General features: G+C 39.3%; 4 protein-coding genes and 1 pseudogene across 7 annotated transcripts in view; 2 read left to right on the forward strand and 3 right to left on the reverse strand.

The window, feature by feature from the left end:
* Positions 1 to 17,342, forward strand: part of LOC311342149 (extracellular calcium-sensing receptor-like) — a gene marked incomplete at both ends in the record, with an annotated part of 96,242 nt that overhangs the window by 15,303 nt on the left and 63,597 nt on the right. The gene's annotated exons all lie outside the window — the stretch shown is intronic.
* Positions 3,003 to 4,755, reverse strand: LOC311342161 (extracellular calcium-sensing receptor-like; the record flags this gene model as incomplete). The annotated part of the gene is made up of 3 exons (XM_084466996.1): positions 4,597 to 4,755; positions 4,002 to 4,125; positions 3,003 to 3,913 (listed from the first exon to the last, which is right to left on the reverse strand). The coding sequence occupies exons 2-3, from the start codon at positions 4,078 to 4,080 to the stop codon at positions 3,003 to 3,005; spliced, it is 990 nt and encodes a 329-aa protein (XP_084323122.1). The 5' UTR covers positions 4,081 to 4,125; positions 4,597 to 4,755.
* LOC311342333 (extracellular calcium-sensing receptor-like) lies at positions 4,608 to 6,248 on the reverse strand (annotated as a pseudogene). Its single transcript has 5 exons — positions 5,988 to 6,248; positions 5,758 to 5,844; positions 5,343 to 5,612; positions 4,812 to 5,192; positions 4,608 to 4,665 (listed from the first exon to the last, which is right to left on the reverse strand). The product of its transcript is annotated as an extracellular calcium-sensing receptor-like (transcript).
* Positions 8,956 to 12,369, reverse strand: LOC311342334 (extracellular calcium-sensing receptor-like; the record flags this gene model as incomplete). Its single annotated transcript, XM_084467185.1, has 8 exons — positions 12,275 to 12,369; positions 11,822 to 12,116; positions 11,438 to 11,727; positions 10,969 to 11,264; positions 10,485 to 10,690; positions 10,149 to 10,370; positions 9,936 to 10,059; positions 8,956 to 9,857 (listed from the first exon to the last, which is right to left on the reverse strand). The coding sequence occupies exons 1-8, from the start codon at positions 12,331 to 12,333 to the stop codon at positions 8,956 to 8,958; spliced, it is 2,394 nt and encodes a 797-aa protein (XP_084323311.1). The 5' UTR covers positions 12,334 to 12,369.
* Positions 13,853 to 17,258, forward strand: LOC311342148 (extracellular calcium-sensing receptor-like; the record flags this gene model as incomplete). 3 transcript variants are annotated; one of them, XM_084466986.1, is made up of 8 exons in its annotated part: positions 13,853 to 13,947; positions 14,071 to 14,365; positions 14,442 to 14,731; positions 14,942 to 15,237; positions 15,501 to 15,706; positions 15,834 to 16,055; positions 16,141 to 16,264; positions 16,360 to 17,258. In XM_084466986.1, 7 exons carry the CDS (start codon positions 14,072 to 14,074, stop codon positions 17,256 to 17,258), a joined length of 2,331 nt encoding a protein of 776 aa, XP_084323112.1. The 3 variants fall into 3 exon arrangements, with proteins under 3 accessions (XP_084323112.1, XP_084323110.1, XP_084323111.1); XM_084466984.1 differs by lacking the exon at positions 13,853 to 13,947 and having other exon boundaries at positions 14,105 to 14,365; positions 14,942 to 15,258; positions 15,522 to 15,706; XM_084466985.1 differs by lacking the exon at positions 13,853 to 13,947 and having other exon boundaries at positions 14,105 to 14,365; positions 15,513 to 15,706.

Genomic DNA, 17,342 nt, shown 5'->3' on the forward strand with positions numbered 1-17,342 from the left:
TATTGCCTATACTCTGTAGTGTCTCGGGGGGCTGTAGCACATGTAAGTTAGCACAGTTCTGGTCCTAGGGCATCCCCTCCCCTAGGTGGTGTTGTCGACACAAACAAATTCTTGCCACAGTCACATCTATAATCCACAGAGTGAGTTGGTGGTTGATGTGTTGATGTTGAGGCCGGAGTCATCAGGTCTGAGAGTGGAGATGATTGATTCTAGCTGGGTGCTGTTGCCAACGTTGGCATTACAGCTCAGAAGTGGTAAAGCATGCAAGTATAAAAGTAACAAACAATGGTGACAACAACCTTGGTGGTGCCCTTCTTTGGGATGGGAATCACTGTTGAGTTTTTCCACATCGCGGGACTGTGCTGCTGGTCAAAGAGCCCTGGAACAGATGCTGGAACACACCTCCCAGCTGCTCAGCACAGTGCCATAGGGTACGCCCACAGATGTTGCCTGGCCCTGGAGCTGTGTTCTTTTTAGTCCTTTTGAGGGCTCTCACCACCTCTGATGTGTTGATGTTGAGGCCGGAGTCATCAGGTCTGAGAGTGGAGACGATTGATTCTAGCTGGGTGCTGTTGCCAACATTGGCATTACAGCTCAGAAGTGGTAAAGCATGCAAGTATAAAAGTAACAAACAATGGAGGCTAGAGGCTAAGTATGAGGTATTAGCATAGCATGTAGAATAAATGTGTTCCTGGAGTAAACATAGTTCACAATAAAGGCAGGAAAGAAACATTTACTTACAGACAATGTGTTTAACAGTGGCGGCTGGTCAATAGAGGGCGCTAGGGCGCCGTGTGAAATATTCACTCAAATATATCTGCCAACTTTGAATAAACTATTATACATACGAAATAAATCAACAAAAATATCCTCATTTTATCCTCGTTTAATTATGTGATAGACCATACTTGCAACTGCCAGCAACCATTTAAATGCATCTGAATGTCAATGATTTGGGCTACGCTAGTTATTGGTCATTTGAAATAAAGCCCTCCTTCAGGTCAGGGGCGCCGGCCAAGTAGAAGTCAACGTAAGCTTGCAAACTTTTTGCTGTCTATCAAGCAGAGGCGGCTTTTCATTGGCGCAAAAAAAGTCGCCATCGGGGCGCACCAGTGTGTGCCCCAGGCCAATGGTATGGCTTTTCTGTTTTTTCACCACACGATTGGACAATTCAGCGAATCAATCAAATAGGCTACCTCCCTCAGCAACACTCGCACAACACTACTACAGCAGAGAAGAGATGGATTGCTAACTAGGAGAGAGTTGTAAAAGCACTTTCCACCCATTTCAGTGGAGGAATTGGACTCCCCAAGCAATGTTATACTTAAAAGGAGCAAGTAAGTTACATATTAATTTAGTCTTTCGGCCTGTAGCATATAAACAATATAAAGCAACTGTGCCATATTTCTAACTGCATTTGAAATAGCCATTGAGACACAAAAATGGACGCTATAGTGATCATGATTTGCCTCAATATCATTATAACAACAATGGGTAAGCTTGTAAGCTTGCCCAGGCCCTGCAAGTCAGGATGTAGGCTATGAATCTGAATGAATAGTAGGTAATAGGTAATAGGTAGTGGCCATCTCCAAAATGCACCAGAATACAGGAAATCAAATCTACCAAATTAATTTTTTTCTATTACTGCGCCCCACCAACAATTTTTATCACCAGCCGCCACTGGTGTCTAACACAGGGGTCTTCAACATTTTTAGGCCAAGGACCCCATAGCTGATAGAGTGACTGAGCTGGGACCCCCCCCCCCCCCCCCCCACTGCATATATTGTATAAAACTGTGTTAAATATTAAACTGGGCCTACAATAACATGTAGGACAACCTATATTGTGCATACAATAATAAGGCTTAGTAACAAAGCTCCATCCATTGTGGCTCACAAAATACCTAACACAATTATTTTCAATCGCTGCTATGAAGGTGTCAGATACTGATCTTAGCGCAATGATTCATGGGTAGCCTTTCATCAATGTTGCATAAATGTAATGTTAGTTACTGAAAATACACATTAACATGAATAATAACATGAATACACATTAACATAACTGTTATGGAATGCATATTTGAAAAAGTAATATTGTCATCATCTTGTCAAATTCCGTTCCAATCAGGTAAGGTAGGCGTTCTCTTTGTATTTAGCTAGTCATTACTTTCATGTTAATGTGTATTTAAAAAATAATAATAATCTAAGAATAATTTTGCGACCCCACTGCAGTACCTCTGCAACCTCACTTGGGGTTGCGACCCCAAGGTTGAAGACCCCTGGTCTAACAGGTAACAACAAAGGATGACATGACACTGTGGAGCTGAGGATCATGGCTTGAATGCCACATGTAGACTAATACAAAATGGCTACTTCCTGTTTTATAGCGTGCTGGCCTCCGTAGCCTGGAGGGTGCTGGCCTCCGTAGCCTGGAGTGTGCTGGCCTCCGTAGCCTGGAGTGTGTGTATTCACACACACACACATGTGGCGCTCGCACGGTCCTAGCTCATTGTCTCATTGGCGGGCCAAATTCTCTGGGCGGGCCAAGTAGAGAAAGGGGAGGTAACATGGCCCCATATGATGTCATATGGGGCCGGAAGCCAAATCGAAGTGTTTCAGCGATCCTTTTTTCAAAGACGGAGCAAGATAGCTACTTCTCCGTTTACACCTAATGCAATTTTTAGCTACTGGGGGACCATTGGACCATGGTCCACCATGGGACCTTTAAGAACTTTCAAGTAAAACAGGAATGCGTTTTATGGCAAAAAATTAAAAAATCTTGAAGATGTTGAATAAAATATGTATTTATTTATTCCTTATTTTGACAAATATGTTGGTCAAACTAGTCATTACAGATTTATATCTGATTTACATTTAAAATAGCTACAATTTAGCTAATCAAGGAAATCATCATAGAATGGTGGCAATATTGTCTAAATTCATCAGAAACTCATGGAGTAAATGTATTTATTAAAACAACAATGACAAATCATTGCAATGTTTCTATGATCTAGGTGTGCCTCGTCCCATTAAAGCTTTCTTATTGTTTTTCTCAGGCTTAAGGAGAATTATGTAACACTTTGGTCCAAATAGGGCCAGTAACAGCCCAAAACTAGAAGATAGAATGGCAAATACCTCCACAGCATCTGCATATTTTCCAGGGGAGTTGATATATGCTGGGATAAAGGCTATCCAAACAGCACAGAAGACCAGCGTGCTGAAGGTGATAAACTTGGCCTCATTGAAGTTATCTGGTAGATTCCGTGCCAAGAATGCAAGTAAGAAGCTGAGAATAGCCAGTAAGCCAATATAGCCCAGTAATACTCCAAATCCTACTGTGGACCCCACTACACACTCAACTACTATCCTGTCATTGTAGTACTCTGTGTTTTCATGAGGAGCTGGTGAGGAAGACACAAGCCATGTTATACAAACTGCTGCTTGTATTAAAGTCAGAAACACGACAGTCCCTCTCTGTTGAACTGCCCCAAACCACTTCAGACTACCACCACCTGGTTTGGAGGACTTGAATACTGCCAGAACAACCATGGTCTTCACCAGGATACACGAGATACACAGCACAAAGCTGATTCCAAAGGCAACATGCCTAAACTGACAAGTCCACAGCCTTGGTTGACCAATAAAAAGCAAGGAGCACAAAAAGCATAGTTTGAGTGACAGTAGAATGAGGAAGCTAAGCTCTGAGTTGTTGGCCCTAACCACTGGTGTGGTACGATGGCGGGTGAAGATTCCCAAAACAATAGTGCATAAAAGTGTGCCAGATAATGAAGCAGTGGTCAAGGAGATTCCCAGGGGTTCCACATAGGAAAGAAATTCCATGCTTTTGGGTATGCAGTGATCACGCTGGATGTTGGACCAAAAAGATTCTGGACAGCTGGTACATTCGGTTGAATCTAACGGAAAACAGGAAATAATTATACATTTTGGTAATTTCTTTCGACTCAAGATGTGCATTGTATAAATATTTGTATTTCAATAAACCTGTTCCATTGCTAACTTTTCCTTCTGAACAAGGAATGCAGTCGAAGCAGCAGACAGGTTCACCCTTCTTTCTGGCCATACGGGTGCCTGGGGTACAGCTCTTACTACACACTGATTCAGGAGGCTAAGGGAGAAAAAGTTAATTACATTAAAATGAGTTAATTATTAATCAAATTATTTAATTTTATTATTGAAACATGTCCCTGACAAAAGGTAAGCAGACCTTTTGTGATTCAAAATTCCAAAAGATTTTGTCTTTATCAAGGACAAGGCCAATGATTTTTGAAGCCAATTCTTTAACCTCTCCCACATTGTTAACCTCTGTGCTTCCATCTTGGAGCCACCTCCAGTTCATCACATCATAGATTGGTAACGCATCCCCATTCTCATCAAATGACACTTGATCACCAAAGTCTGTAGTGAAATTGACCCTTTGCAAGTAATATAAAATCTGTAGACGAAACATGTAAACGACATTGAAAACATTTAATCATTGCACACAGTTTTAACTATGGATTTTCTCAAATCTAGATTCAATCAGAAAATAAATCACAGCGAAATAAGGCCATACAATTATATTGAACTGAAAACAGACCTGCCATGGCTCTAGTCCCTGTAAACTGGCACAGCTTTGACCTTTGAAAGGCCCACTCCCTGGAACACACTGCAGAAGGTCATGCAGGGCATGTGCCAGGGCATATACTGCCTTGTACACATTGTACTCTGGCCTGAGGTTAGACAGATCCAGGAATTCAGTCTCTATATTCCTTAGAACCTCATTTCCTGTACATAGTCGTTCTTGAATCTGACCTTCCACCTCCATTCCAGCAGAAACAAACTTACACCGAAATATGTGCTCCCAAAACTTCTTTACCTAATGAAGGGCATTAATAATAAGCATAAGCAGTGTTGAGATCACATGTCTATTGAAAGGTGTTCAAATAAGGCATATCAAAAACTGAGTCTGTTAGGAGAAACCCGCACTAAGTTGTTGTCCTGGTTGCTGAGTGTGTCATTGTCAGGGCGTATGGTCAATAGGAAGTCCTTGAGTCCTGGTATCTCCCCTCGGCGGATGGCAATACCCAGAGTGCCTGCAAGAAAAGGCATGTAGCTGGGAGTATGGAGTATTTTGGCTGCACTCCAGGCTTCGCTAGCAATCCATTGTAGGCCTGTTACATTCTGCTTCACTACCTGGGAATTATATTACACAAAATATATGCATTAAGAAGTTTTAATTTAAATTTTGCATCTACAGAAACATCCAACTAATTATATTACAAGCATTGTCAAACATGAACAGAAAATAATCAGCACTAGATCCCTATTTTTTGAATAACCAACCTCTTCCATTAGATTAAGCATGTTGCTTGGATGTGCAAAAACAATAACCACACGGGATGTGGATTTCTTCATTATGCTAACGATCCTCTGCAGTTCAGCCACATCGTTCACCCACGGCAGAACCTCTAGATAAGCCAGACAGCCTCCACCAGACTGGGCCAGGTCTGACTGGAATAAACGTGCGGCGTGGCGTCCGTAATCTTCATCACTGATCAAAAGGCCAACCCAAGTCCAGTTAAACCGGCTGAGAATTTTGAGCATTGCCCGCACCTGGTTGAATAAATAAATATGTAATAGCTTGCGCAGCATCAAGGCATTAATAAACTTTTAAAGCCTTGAATTGTATGCAGATCATTTATGTTTCAAAAGGTTCATGAGTAAAAATATTGTTCCTGTGGTAATGAAAGGGCTCTACCTGAAATGCATCGCTTGGAATAGTTCTAAAGAAAGATGGGAACCGGCTCCTGTCACTCAGACAGGAACATGTGGCAAAAAAACTCACCTGTCAAACATTGAAAAAGATAAAACAATTATTAGTTATGATCCATCTGCATCAATTTCATTCAAATGCATCTGGCCTTGGCCTTTAAAAAGCAGGCAATCAACCAGAAGCCTTGTGGGATTGGAAAATAGGTGACAACTTACCATTGGTAGACTGTACAAGCTTACTATGCTAGAAACAGCTATAGTACGGGTTGAGGAAGTATCTCCCACAATTCCTAGCACAGGAGGATTCCCGTAACAGCTCTCATTTAATTGAAACGGCTCTCCTCTCCCACTGGTCATAGACAGAGCTGCACGAAATGAGATCCCTAGTTTGCCGCAGCTATCATATAGACTGTATCCCAACGATAAATTAGGAAGAAGTTTGGAATTTCTGTTGATTTCATCAATAGCAAAGGCCATGGTCTGAGCCTGTCTGAAACCTACAAGATCAAAGCTAAAAAGTACAATTCTTCAATATCTGTATATAAACAAAATTGTTACATGTCTTTATATAACAGCATTGATAATCACAAGACATACCCATAGCAGATGGGATCTTTTGGCTCTGAAGTAAAATGTTCAGAAAAAGCACTGAAAAAGTTGATCTCAAAGATCCCCCCCAAAACAACATCCCCAAACTTGTGCATGCCATTCAGATTAAATCGTCTCTGTAATCTACACAATAAGGGACCTGTTGAAGACATGTGAGAGGAGAAAGAGAGCAAAAATAAACATACACACAAAAGCAAATGTGATTCTTTATGGGCTCTCATGACAGCCTTCCAATCATATTTTTCTCTTGCAAAATAAATTATTTCTGAAACACTTCACTTTATAATCATCTATAATGCCATCCCCTTTGCCAGTTGCATCATTCTTTATTGTTTAAAATGCCTATCAGGACTGGGCAAAAGCTTTAGGGGAGGGCCTGTACTGTATGGTTGGTGGAATTCCATAAGTGATTCAAAATATATACCATCTGTTTGTTTATCTGTATTGAAATAACAGCCACAGATTGAATTAATTTGTCAGTACCACTAGATGGTAGTAACACATATATATATAAATCACTGTGCTGATATTCAGTTGGCTATGCTCTTCTATGTTAATAATCTGCCTTGTTATAGCCTAGTCTGCGCCACTCTGTGTTGTTTTGTCTTGTTGTACCCCATCCTCATCCTGCAACACACCTTAAGAAAAATTAAGGTTTTGTAATTAATGGCAAGCTCACACACTAGAGGACTTTAAATCTTATAAAATCAGTCAGGAGAGCAGCTCGCATTTAAAAACGGTCAAATGCTTCAATAAAGTATTTAATTAGGGCTGGGCGAGAAACGTGATAATAAGTGGCCCTGGGAGTGTTGGGCACTCGCAATACATTCATTTTCAATAAGAGACGGCACGGCACCGAGGAGCGCCATCTTGTTGTCTCATGGGAACTAGCCATGACAGGAGCCGACCATGTGACTCAAAAACGATTGTGGTCAAAACGGATTGTGGACAAGATGCGCTGTCATTATGTTCTATCACTGAAACACTTAGCTTTTGTCCTGCATTATACGTAATCTCTCTTTAAATTGCCCAACTTTCAATAATGGTAGGCTACACTTAACCATAAACATATAGCCTGCTTCATTGATCTTAATTATAGTAATAACCAGCCTGCATTTCACTGTAGAGTGGGCTTCACTCACCCCGTCTGTGGGTTTAATTTTTTAGGTTTGTGGAAAGAAGATTAGTCCTATACTTGTCCTTATTCACACATCCACATGTTAGTTTTAACTATTGAGGTATCTATAACCTCATAGGATATGGCTGAATAAATGGAAGATGAGGGATTTCCAAATTTAATTAGGTCTCTAAACAGCATAACCTGAGCATTATGTTGCTAAACGATAGCAGCCATAGTACTTGCATATCAACAGCAGGACCTGTAGTAACCTGAACCACTGCAGCGGGTCTGATCAGCGAGTCAATTGATTTGATATAATACCATGAAAATATGGAGCGTTGTGTTTTAATTACTTTAGCATGGGCCCTTTATATCGTCATAGTAAGCTGGTTCTCTTCTACAGCGACCACAATGTTGCCTTTAATCTTTAATCATAATCGCTATCTTACTTTGAACTATAGTTTTACAGACTAAATAACCCCCCCCCCCCCAATATTGTAAGCTATGACCTTATACATGACTCATAACTGTATGTTATTGTAAACTGTTACCATTACAATTCATAAATCTATTGAGGAACTTCATCACTTTACAATAGGCTACTGGATCCTTAATTTTGGAAGTTCCTAATGGATACTTCAGTTTCTTTTAATTTAGCTTCCTTTGTGTAATCCTTCTTTTACTATGATTTTTTAAATTCATTCTGCTGCATGTCACTGTCTCCCTTAAAAAGAGATTCTTCATCGCAAAGGGACTTTACTCAACACTGAAGTACACACTTAAGTGTGTACTAATGCATAAAGTTCTTTCTAGTGCACTGTTGTTATGCAGTTTTACTTGACTAAGACTTCAACTCCTCCAAATAACTTCTACCCTTACTACTACTACTAATACTAAAATGTATAATAATTATTATTATTAATATTATCATCCTTAATAATTCTGAAGGATTACCCTGGACCGTCTCAGTTCACACTCTGCTCTAATGGAAGTGGAAGAGCCATTATAAATAATGGGCAAGGGAGCATAACTCATAGAGTTGACAGAGGCGGCAGGGGCTCCAGGCCAAATCAACCTGTTCGTCCAAAGGATTGATGTCTCTCTTTTAGGAAAAACATGTTCATCTGTATTTTATTTTTCAGCCCTCAAATGAATAATAGAGCACTATGTATGACCCTAAAAGTTGTTCAAATGACACAAACAGTGACACACCACTAGTGCAAGATGGTTCACAAGGTATAAGGAGGTCTTTCCAGTTTTTAAAATTGGTGTCTGTTTCTTGTAATAAACCATACACATGTGTGATTTGAATGCAGTGTGTTTAGTCAAATAAATCAAATACCAAATGAGGAATGTATTACAACAGTAAAGACATCAATTGACAGTTAAAGTTATAGCAAAAGTTTTAAACCCTTTGAATTATTATTTTACCCATTAAAATAATAATTTACCCATTTACCCTAGTTTACCCATTAAATGTTTTTTGGTGTTTTGATCTGGTCTGAATAAAATTATAAAGCACTTTGGAAGGAAAATACATGAAATCAATCCAAAACTAGAGGCCAAAATAGCGAAGATCTCCACAGCTACTGTGAACTTCCCAGGGGAACTGATATAAGCTGGAATAAAAGTGATCCAAACAGCACAGAATATTAGCATACTAAATGTGATTAGCTTAGCTTCATTAAAATTGTCAGGTAGTTTTCGGGCTAGAACAGCTAACACAAAACAAAATACAGCAAGGAGCCCGATGTACCCAAGCACAGCCCAGAAACCTAATGCTGAGCCTAATGCACATTCTAGAATGATTTTCTCCTTGTAGGTGGTCAGGTTTCTAATAGAGAAAGGGGGATTTAAAATCAACCACAAAATACATATCAGAACTTGAACAAATGTAAAACATACTACAGTCATTCTCTGCTGTACAGGCCCAAACCATTTCATAACATTATCACCTGGCAGTGTAGCTCTGAAGGCCATTAACACAACCAGAGTTTTCCCCAGAACACAAGAGATACAGAGGACAAAGGTGATACCAAAAGCTGTGTGGCGAAGCATACAGGACCAGTCTGAAGGTGGACCAATGAAAGTCAGAGAACACAGGAAACATAAAGTCAAGGAGAAGAGCAGCAGGAAGCTCAGCTCAGAGTTGTTGGCCCTAACAATAGCAGATGCTCTGTGCTGGAAGAACACTATGGCTGTAACAATGGTCAAACAGGCTCCTCCAACTGAGAATGCTGCCAAAATAATTCCCAGGACCTCATGCATGGAGAGAAACTCAACAGGCTTAGGAAGACATACGTTTTTCTCTTCATTGGGCCAGAACTCATTGGGACAAGGGAAACAGTCTGACGAATCTGGAAATAACAAAAAATATTAAAACAGAAGAGGCTTTTGGCACTTTTCAGCATTATCATGAATAAAATGTGTTATACCTGTAGTATTGCTAATCTCTCCTTCAGCACATGGTACACAGCCATAGCAGCAAACCGGTTTCCCCTTCTGGAGAACCTTGCGTGTTCCCGGTGGACAGCTGTCACTGCATACGGACACAGGCACCTGATTCACACATAAACATACAGCTTTACATACAGCAAGAAGACAAGAAATCTAATTAAATTAATTAAAGTATAAGTCATTATTCCTGCCTGTGCACCACCATCTGACCAGCTGATGTTCTTTATCATATTGAATTTCTGGCCAATAGACAGCGAGTCATCGTAGTGTCCCACGGTTACAAACTCCAGACCACCATTCTCATTTCTCTTCCAGTTAATCAGCTCATATAAGGCCACAGGGTCACCATTGGCATCAAATGAGACGTGGTAACCATGACGAGAGAAATTCACCATTTTCAACTGTTGAAGGACCTGTATATATGTAATCAGAGTAAAAACACAATGGTCATGATAATGACATATATAGCACTCATACTTACATTTTCAACATGTCATTTTTTTTTTTAATTAAGTATAAATAGTGACCTGCACTGGCTCCATTTTGATGAATTGGTCACATTGTATTGTGGAGTTTATCTTCTTACACACAAAATTGTGTATAGCGTGTGCTATTGCGTAAACAGCTTTATACACCATGTTTGTGATTCTGAGCTGGGAAGTATCAGTGTACGGGCTTTGGAGCTTCTGTAGATCTTCAGTTCCATCACACACTCTTTGTGCTGAGCCAGCCTCTATAAACAGAGACAAACAGAAAGTTTGGGGTTTTATGTTTAACAGAAAATGTAATATGTAATGTAGTGATAATAAACATATAGTATATATAATGATTATACTTTATTTATGTATATACAAAGTTTTTTGTATTATAATTTCTTAATGTAGATTTTCTTCCTTAAAATGTCTACATTTTTATGTTTCTGTTTGTTCTACATCTGTGTTAAGTCAAGTAAGTCAAGTCAAAATAGTAAATAACATGAAAGGTATATTATATATTATTATATCCTCTCACTTTTTTGTAGCTGGCAGTTGAATGCCCCCTCCCAGAATTCAGTAAGCAGCTGAGATGTAGCTACGTTGGCAGGGGAAATATCCAGAAGGTACTCTCTAAAGCCAGGTATAACAGATTGTGGAATACCAAATCCAATGGCCCCAGCACAAAAACCAAACCTCAGCATTTCATGATTAGTTACCCAGGCTTCACTGCCTATCCATTGGCGGGAGGGAAAGGGCTTTCTGGCCAACTCTTCCAACAGAATTCTCATATCTCCTAATGCTGTGAATGCCACAATAATCAAGGCTGTAGACCTTAGAAAATATGGCATTAAAATTACTTTAAAGTCATACTTACAAATAGAGAACCATATACATAATGTGCTGCTTGAATATGTGATGTTCATGGAGAAAAAATAATATGAAGAAAATATTTCTGTATATTAATGTACTTTTTTGTCAAAATGTGATTAATTAAATTCATGAACCTGCGGATAACGTCAGCAACTTGTTGAATCTTGCTCTGTGGATCAGTGCGATAGAAAGATTCAGAGTATTCCACACATATACCCTCTTTGTGTGCTGCTCGTAGAAAGGACGCCATACCATTGTTGCCATAGTCTGATCTAGACCGGACAGCGCCAATCCAAGTCCAACCAAATTGTTTAACGAGTTTGGCAAGAGCCTCTGCCTGGAACTGGTCACTTGGAATGGTTCTAAAAAAGGTTGGGTATTGCGTCTTGTCAGACAAACACGCGCATGTCGCAAAGTGACTAACCTGAAAGAGAAAAAAACCACAATGTATTTAAAGAAAAAAACGCCACACAAGGCACTGGGTATATAAAAAAAATCTGTATTGTTAGCAACATTACTTGTGGTATATCGAAGGGCCCGAATATACGTGACATGCTGATACTTGGCGTGGATCCAGACTCACCAACTACAGCCGTTACCCTATCAGATCGTGAACACCCTTTGTTTGAGTCATACAACTGCTGCAAGCCGTTTGCGAGCTGAAATGCCACCTGGACAGCTACGGGTACTGAGGCACAGGAGTCATGGATTTGGTAACCAAGTGTAATGCCCTGCAGAAGCTCCGAGCTGTTGTTAATTTCTTCGATGGCGAAGACCATAGCACGCCAAAACTGCAATTCACGCATGTTTATGCTGCAAGAGATTGGTAAATGCATTTATCACATTTTACAGATAGTTTATATCAAGGTTGATGAAGCTGCAGATTTCGATAACATCAATCTTTACAGTGTGTTTTTACAGTAAATCCAAATTAATTTTTACCTGCGCACTATTTTTCCCCTCTAACTCACCTCCCTGTACATTTTAGAAGCTCTGGTAGGCTGGTGTAGTTATGCTTCACTGTTTTCATGGAATAATGTATGGAAAAAACACCTCCAATAAGGTAGTCCCCTTCCAGTGTAAGTCCAGTGGGCCGAGGGCTGCCTCGAAGCATACATTTAACAGAATTAGTAGCATTCCCTGCATCAGATAAATCCCCAATCCTAACCTTACCACCGTTCTCAGTCCCTGTAGGGGCAGGTCTTTGTAGAGGGCCATCTGCAGACTCTTGCAAAGCAATAGAAAGACTGAGCACAACAAATCCCAGAGAAAGGGTTGGCCCAAACATAACAATTACAGAAGTCTTCATCCTTATCACAATGGCTACGTGATAAGGATGAGGTGGCTCCTTCATATTACAACAGGTTATATAGACTCTCGAACAGATGTACGGTATATGTCATTTAATGCTTCAGTACATTTTATGTGTCTGGGATCCAATCAAAAAGCAAATGAAACAACGTAACAATAATAATAGCACTGAATATAGATGTTATTTTCATGCTATGCACTATTTAGGCTATAATCCAATCACTGTGTTCATTTGTCATGGGTATTCACAAATTTTAAAATGTGTGTACATTTTGGCTGTTCTATATACAATGGCTGCAAGTTTATTTCTAAGTGTTCCTAGAATTAACTCAAAAAATAATAGTTACTTATTTTGTATAAATATGTTCCACTCCAAAACATATAATTCAAAATTGTCCAGGCATGTAAACAGATTATTTGCAAAAGTGTTTATGAGAAGCGATTGACTGCCAAACATTGGATATTTTCAATGTTCAACTTTACTAAATGTACGCCTGCACTTCGTCTTTTTAAAGCTTTTTTGACATCAACAAAACGTAATCAAAGTACTCTATTGTGTGTCTTTGTAGCCCATTACCCCAACACAAACATACTTATTAAAGCTGCTGTGTGTAGGATTACGTTTCGTAACCAGGTTAACACAAAATATTAACATGAAAGGACTCTGACTAATTCTTTCATTTTGGTTATAGAGTTATTGATCAGATGAAAAGTGTTAACTGGAAAAAATGAGATCAGTGTCTTAAGATTTGTGAAAGGGCCAAGGGGATACTATGTCTTTAATATTTGTATTCATACTATTAAAATTTACAAAACATTTGTCATAGAACATGCACCATGTGTACCTGTTGAAACACATACATGAATAACAAACAACTGAATGATTAAAATGTGTGATTCAAATCTATTGGCTGCGTTTGGGATTTCTCCAGTGTGCAGCATCTGACGTAATGCAGGAAGAGGGCAGCATCTATCAGATATTTCATATAGCCTAGTTGTAACACCCCGTAAGCACTTACATGCTCACTTTAAGGATGGGTATCTTGGTTGCAGTTTTTCTTACACCAAGCTCGACTTTGGGTTTATTTTCGTTATGTTTTGCGCTTTTTTTGTATAAATCTGTGGGTGGTCTAATATTAAGAACAGAGGCTTCAACTAATACAGAGAATGTCACTGATTCTGTTGATTGTTTGCTCCAGGGTACCCCTCAGCAACCTGCATTTACACAGAATGGGGATTACATTATTGGGGGTGTATTCCCCTTGCATTACTACTTGAAAACAGTGAAAAAAAACTACAGCAGCCGTCCAGAGCCTCTCAAATGCACAGGAAGGTGAGTTAGTCAAAGAATAAAATATAGGTGGTTGCTGTATATTTTAATTGTATTTTATATAATTGAGACCCTAATGAAGGTTTATTTTTTGGTGAATCTTTAAAATGTCATATTTGTTGACAGCATGCACACCCGGGAACTGCGCTTCTCGCGTGCAATGGCCTTTGCCATTGACGAGATCAACAACAGCTCAGACCTTCTGCCAGGGGTCGCACTTGGTTATAAAATCTATGATTCTTGCTTCTCACCACCCATGGCTGTGCAGGCAGCGTTCCAGTTTACAAATGACCCTCTGTCGTTGTATAAAAACACTAAAGTCTGTTCCCAATCAGGAAAGGTGTTGGCTGTTATTGGTGATTCTGGATCAACGCAATCCATCAGCATATCACGAATCATCGGGCCCTTTGACATTCCACAAGTATTTATTTTATTATGCAGAACTTTTAAGCCTCTGTTTTGTAAAAATCAATTTTAATGTTTAATTCTTTCCTTAGGTTAGTCACTTCGCTACCTGTGCATGTTTGTCTGACAAAACGCAATACCCAACCTTTTTTAGAACCATCCCCAGTGACCAGTTCCAGGCAGAGGCTCTTGCCAAACTTGTGAAACATTTTGGTTGGACTTGGATTGGCGCTGTCCGGTCTAGATCAGACTATGGTAACAATGGGATGGCGTCCTTTTTACGAGCAGCGCAGAAAGAGGGTATATGTGTGGAATACTCTGAATCAATCACTAGATATGATCCACAGAGCAAGATTCAACAGGTGGCTGAAGTGATTCGCAGGTTGATACATTAATTATTCTGACAATGTCAATATGCAAACCAAGATAGCTTAAAGGCATATAATGTTTATAAAACCTTAGTATCAACCCTACTATAATTAAAATATTATTTTAACCCAATATGATTATTTTTTCGTTTTATTATGATAATAAAATAATAATAAATATATTTTTATATATAGGCCTTATTTATGCTTGAACATCTCTACAGGTCCACAGCCATGGTTGTCGTGGCATTTACAGCTCCAGGAGACTTGTGGGTTCTGCTGGAGGAGCTGACGACACATCCCTCTCCTCCTCGCCAATGGATTGGCAGTGAGGCCTGGGTAACCCATTCAGAGGTTCAGAGATTTCGCTTGTGTGAAGGAGCGATTGGATTTGCTATTCCGCAATCTAAAATACCAGGCTTTAGAGAATACCTTCTAGATCTTTCTCCTGCTAAGGTGGCTGCTTCACACATACTTTCGGAGTTCTGGGAGGGTGCATTCAAGTGTCTGCTAGAAAAACGTGAGAAATCTTGGAAATACTGTAATGCAGCTATAATACTACTATTAATTATTATGATAATAATTCTTCATTATTATTAACTATTATGATCCTTTATTTTTATTAAAAATACATTTCTTCAACAAATTATGATAACAAAATCATGTTTTAGAAGAAATAACATTATTGCCTTAAATGGCTATTGAATTACTCATTTTATTTAGTTATACTTATTTTTGGTGTTTTTATTATCACAACATTTACTCCTGTTTCTCTTTATTAAGGCACTGGCTCAGCGGACAGAGTGTGTGATGGAACTGAAGATATACAGAAGCTCCAAGACTCATTCACTGACACCTCTCAGCTCAGAATCACAAACATGGTGTACAAAGCTGTTTACGCAATAGCACACGCTATACACTACTTGGTGTGTAAGAAGATAAACTCCAAAATACATTGTGACAAATTCATGAAAATTGAGCCAGTGCAGGTTAATAACAACTATTTGTTATATTGAAGCAAACCTTTGCAGACTGTAGTTCAAAATGCCTTTCTATTACAGTATATATCTTAATCATACAATTTGTTGTGTTTTCACTCTTTTTTCTTCTATACAGGTTCTTGATCAGTTAAAAAGGGTGAATTTCTCTCGTAATGGTTACCACGTATCATTTGATGCCAATGGTGACCCTGTGGCCTTTTATGAGCTGATTAACTGGAAGATAAATGAGAACGGTGGTCTGGAGTTTGTAACCGTGGGACATTATGATGAGTCCCTTTCTCCTGGCCAGAAATTCAATATCAAAAGGGAAATCAGTTGGGCAGATGGTGGCATACAGGCAGGGAGGACAACATATTCTTTGATTCCTTCAATACAACTGCTTCCAAACTGTATGTAAAGCTGTTTGTCTGTGTGTGAATCAGGTGCCTGTATCCGTATGCAGTGACAGCTGTCCACCAGGAACACGTAAGGTTCTCCTGAAGGGAAAGCCGGTTTGCTGCTATGACTGTGTACCATGTGCTGAAGGAGAAATAAGCAATACTACCGGTACAATCAATCTTAGAAATCCTCATTCTGAATGACATGATGAATAACAAAATATTCTCGTAATAATATTGTCCAAATTATATGTCTTTCTCCAGATTCATCTGACTGTTCCCCATGTCCCAAGGAGTTCTGGCCCAATGCAGAGAAGACCATCTGTCGTCCAAAGCTTGTTGAGTTCCTTTCCTTTCATGAGGTCTTGGGGATTATTTTGGCAGCATTCTCTATAGCGGGAGCCTGTTTGACCATAATTACAGCCATAGTGTTATTCAAGCACAGATTGACCCCTGTAGTTAGAGCTAACAACTCTGAGCTGAGCTTCTTGCTGCTCTTCTCCTTGACTCTTTGTTTCCTGTGTTCTCTGACCTTCATCGGACGTCCCTCAGACTGGTCCTGTATGCTTCGCCACACAGCTTTTGGGATCACCTTTGTCCTCTGTATCTCTTGTGTTCTGGGCAAGACTATAGTGGTGTTGATGGCATTTAAAGCTACAATCCCAGGTAGCAATGTAGCCAAATGGTTTGGCTCTAAACAACAGAGAATGACTGTAGTATCTTTTACATTTGTTCAAGTTCTGATATGCATTATTTGGTTGGTTCTGAAGCCTCCTTTCTCCATTAGAAATCTGACCACCTACAATGAGAAAATCATTGTAGAATGTGCATTAGGCTCAGCATTAGGTTTCTGGGCTGTGCTTGGGTACATTGGGCTTCTTGCTGTATTTTGTTTTGTGTTAGCTGTTTTAGCACGAAAACTACCTGACAATTTTAATGAAGCTAAGCTTATCACGTTTAGTATGCTTATATTCTGTGCTGTTTGGATAACTTTTATTCCAGCTTACATCAGTTCTCCTGGTAAATTCACTGTAGCTGTGGAGGTCTTTGCAATATTGGCCTCTAGTTTTGGATTAATTTTCTGTATATTCTTTCCAAAATGTTTCATTATTTTATTCAGGCCAGAGAAAAACACCAAGAAACATTTAATGGGAAAAAAATAAAATGTATTTATAATTTTCTATATATAAAAAAAAGAAAAGTCAGTATAACATTTAGAATCATACAACGTTTTATTTATTTAGTCG

This window comes from Micromesistius poutassou, assembly GCF_964030765.1.
Source record: "Micromesistius poutassou genome assembly, chromosome: 4".
Lineage (NCBI taxonomy): Eukaryota > Metazoa > Chordata > Actinopteri > Gadiformes > Gadidae > Micromesistius > Micromesistius poutassou.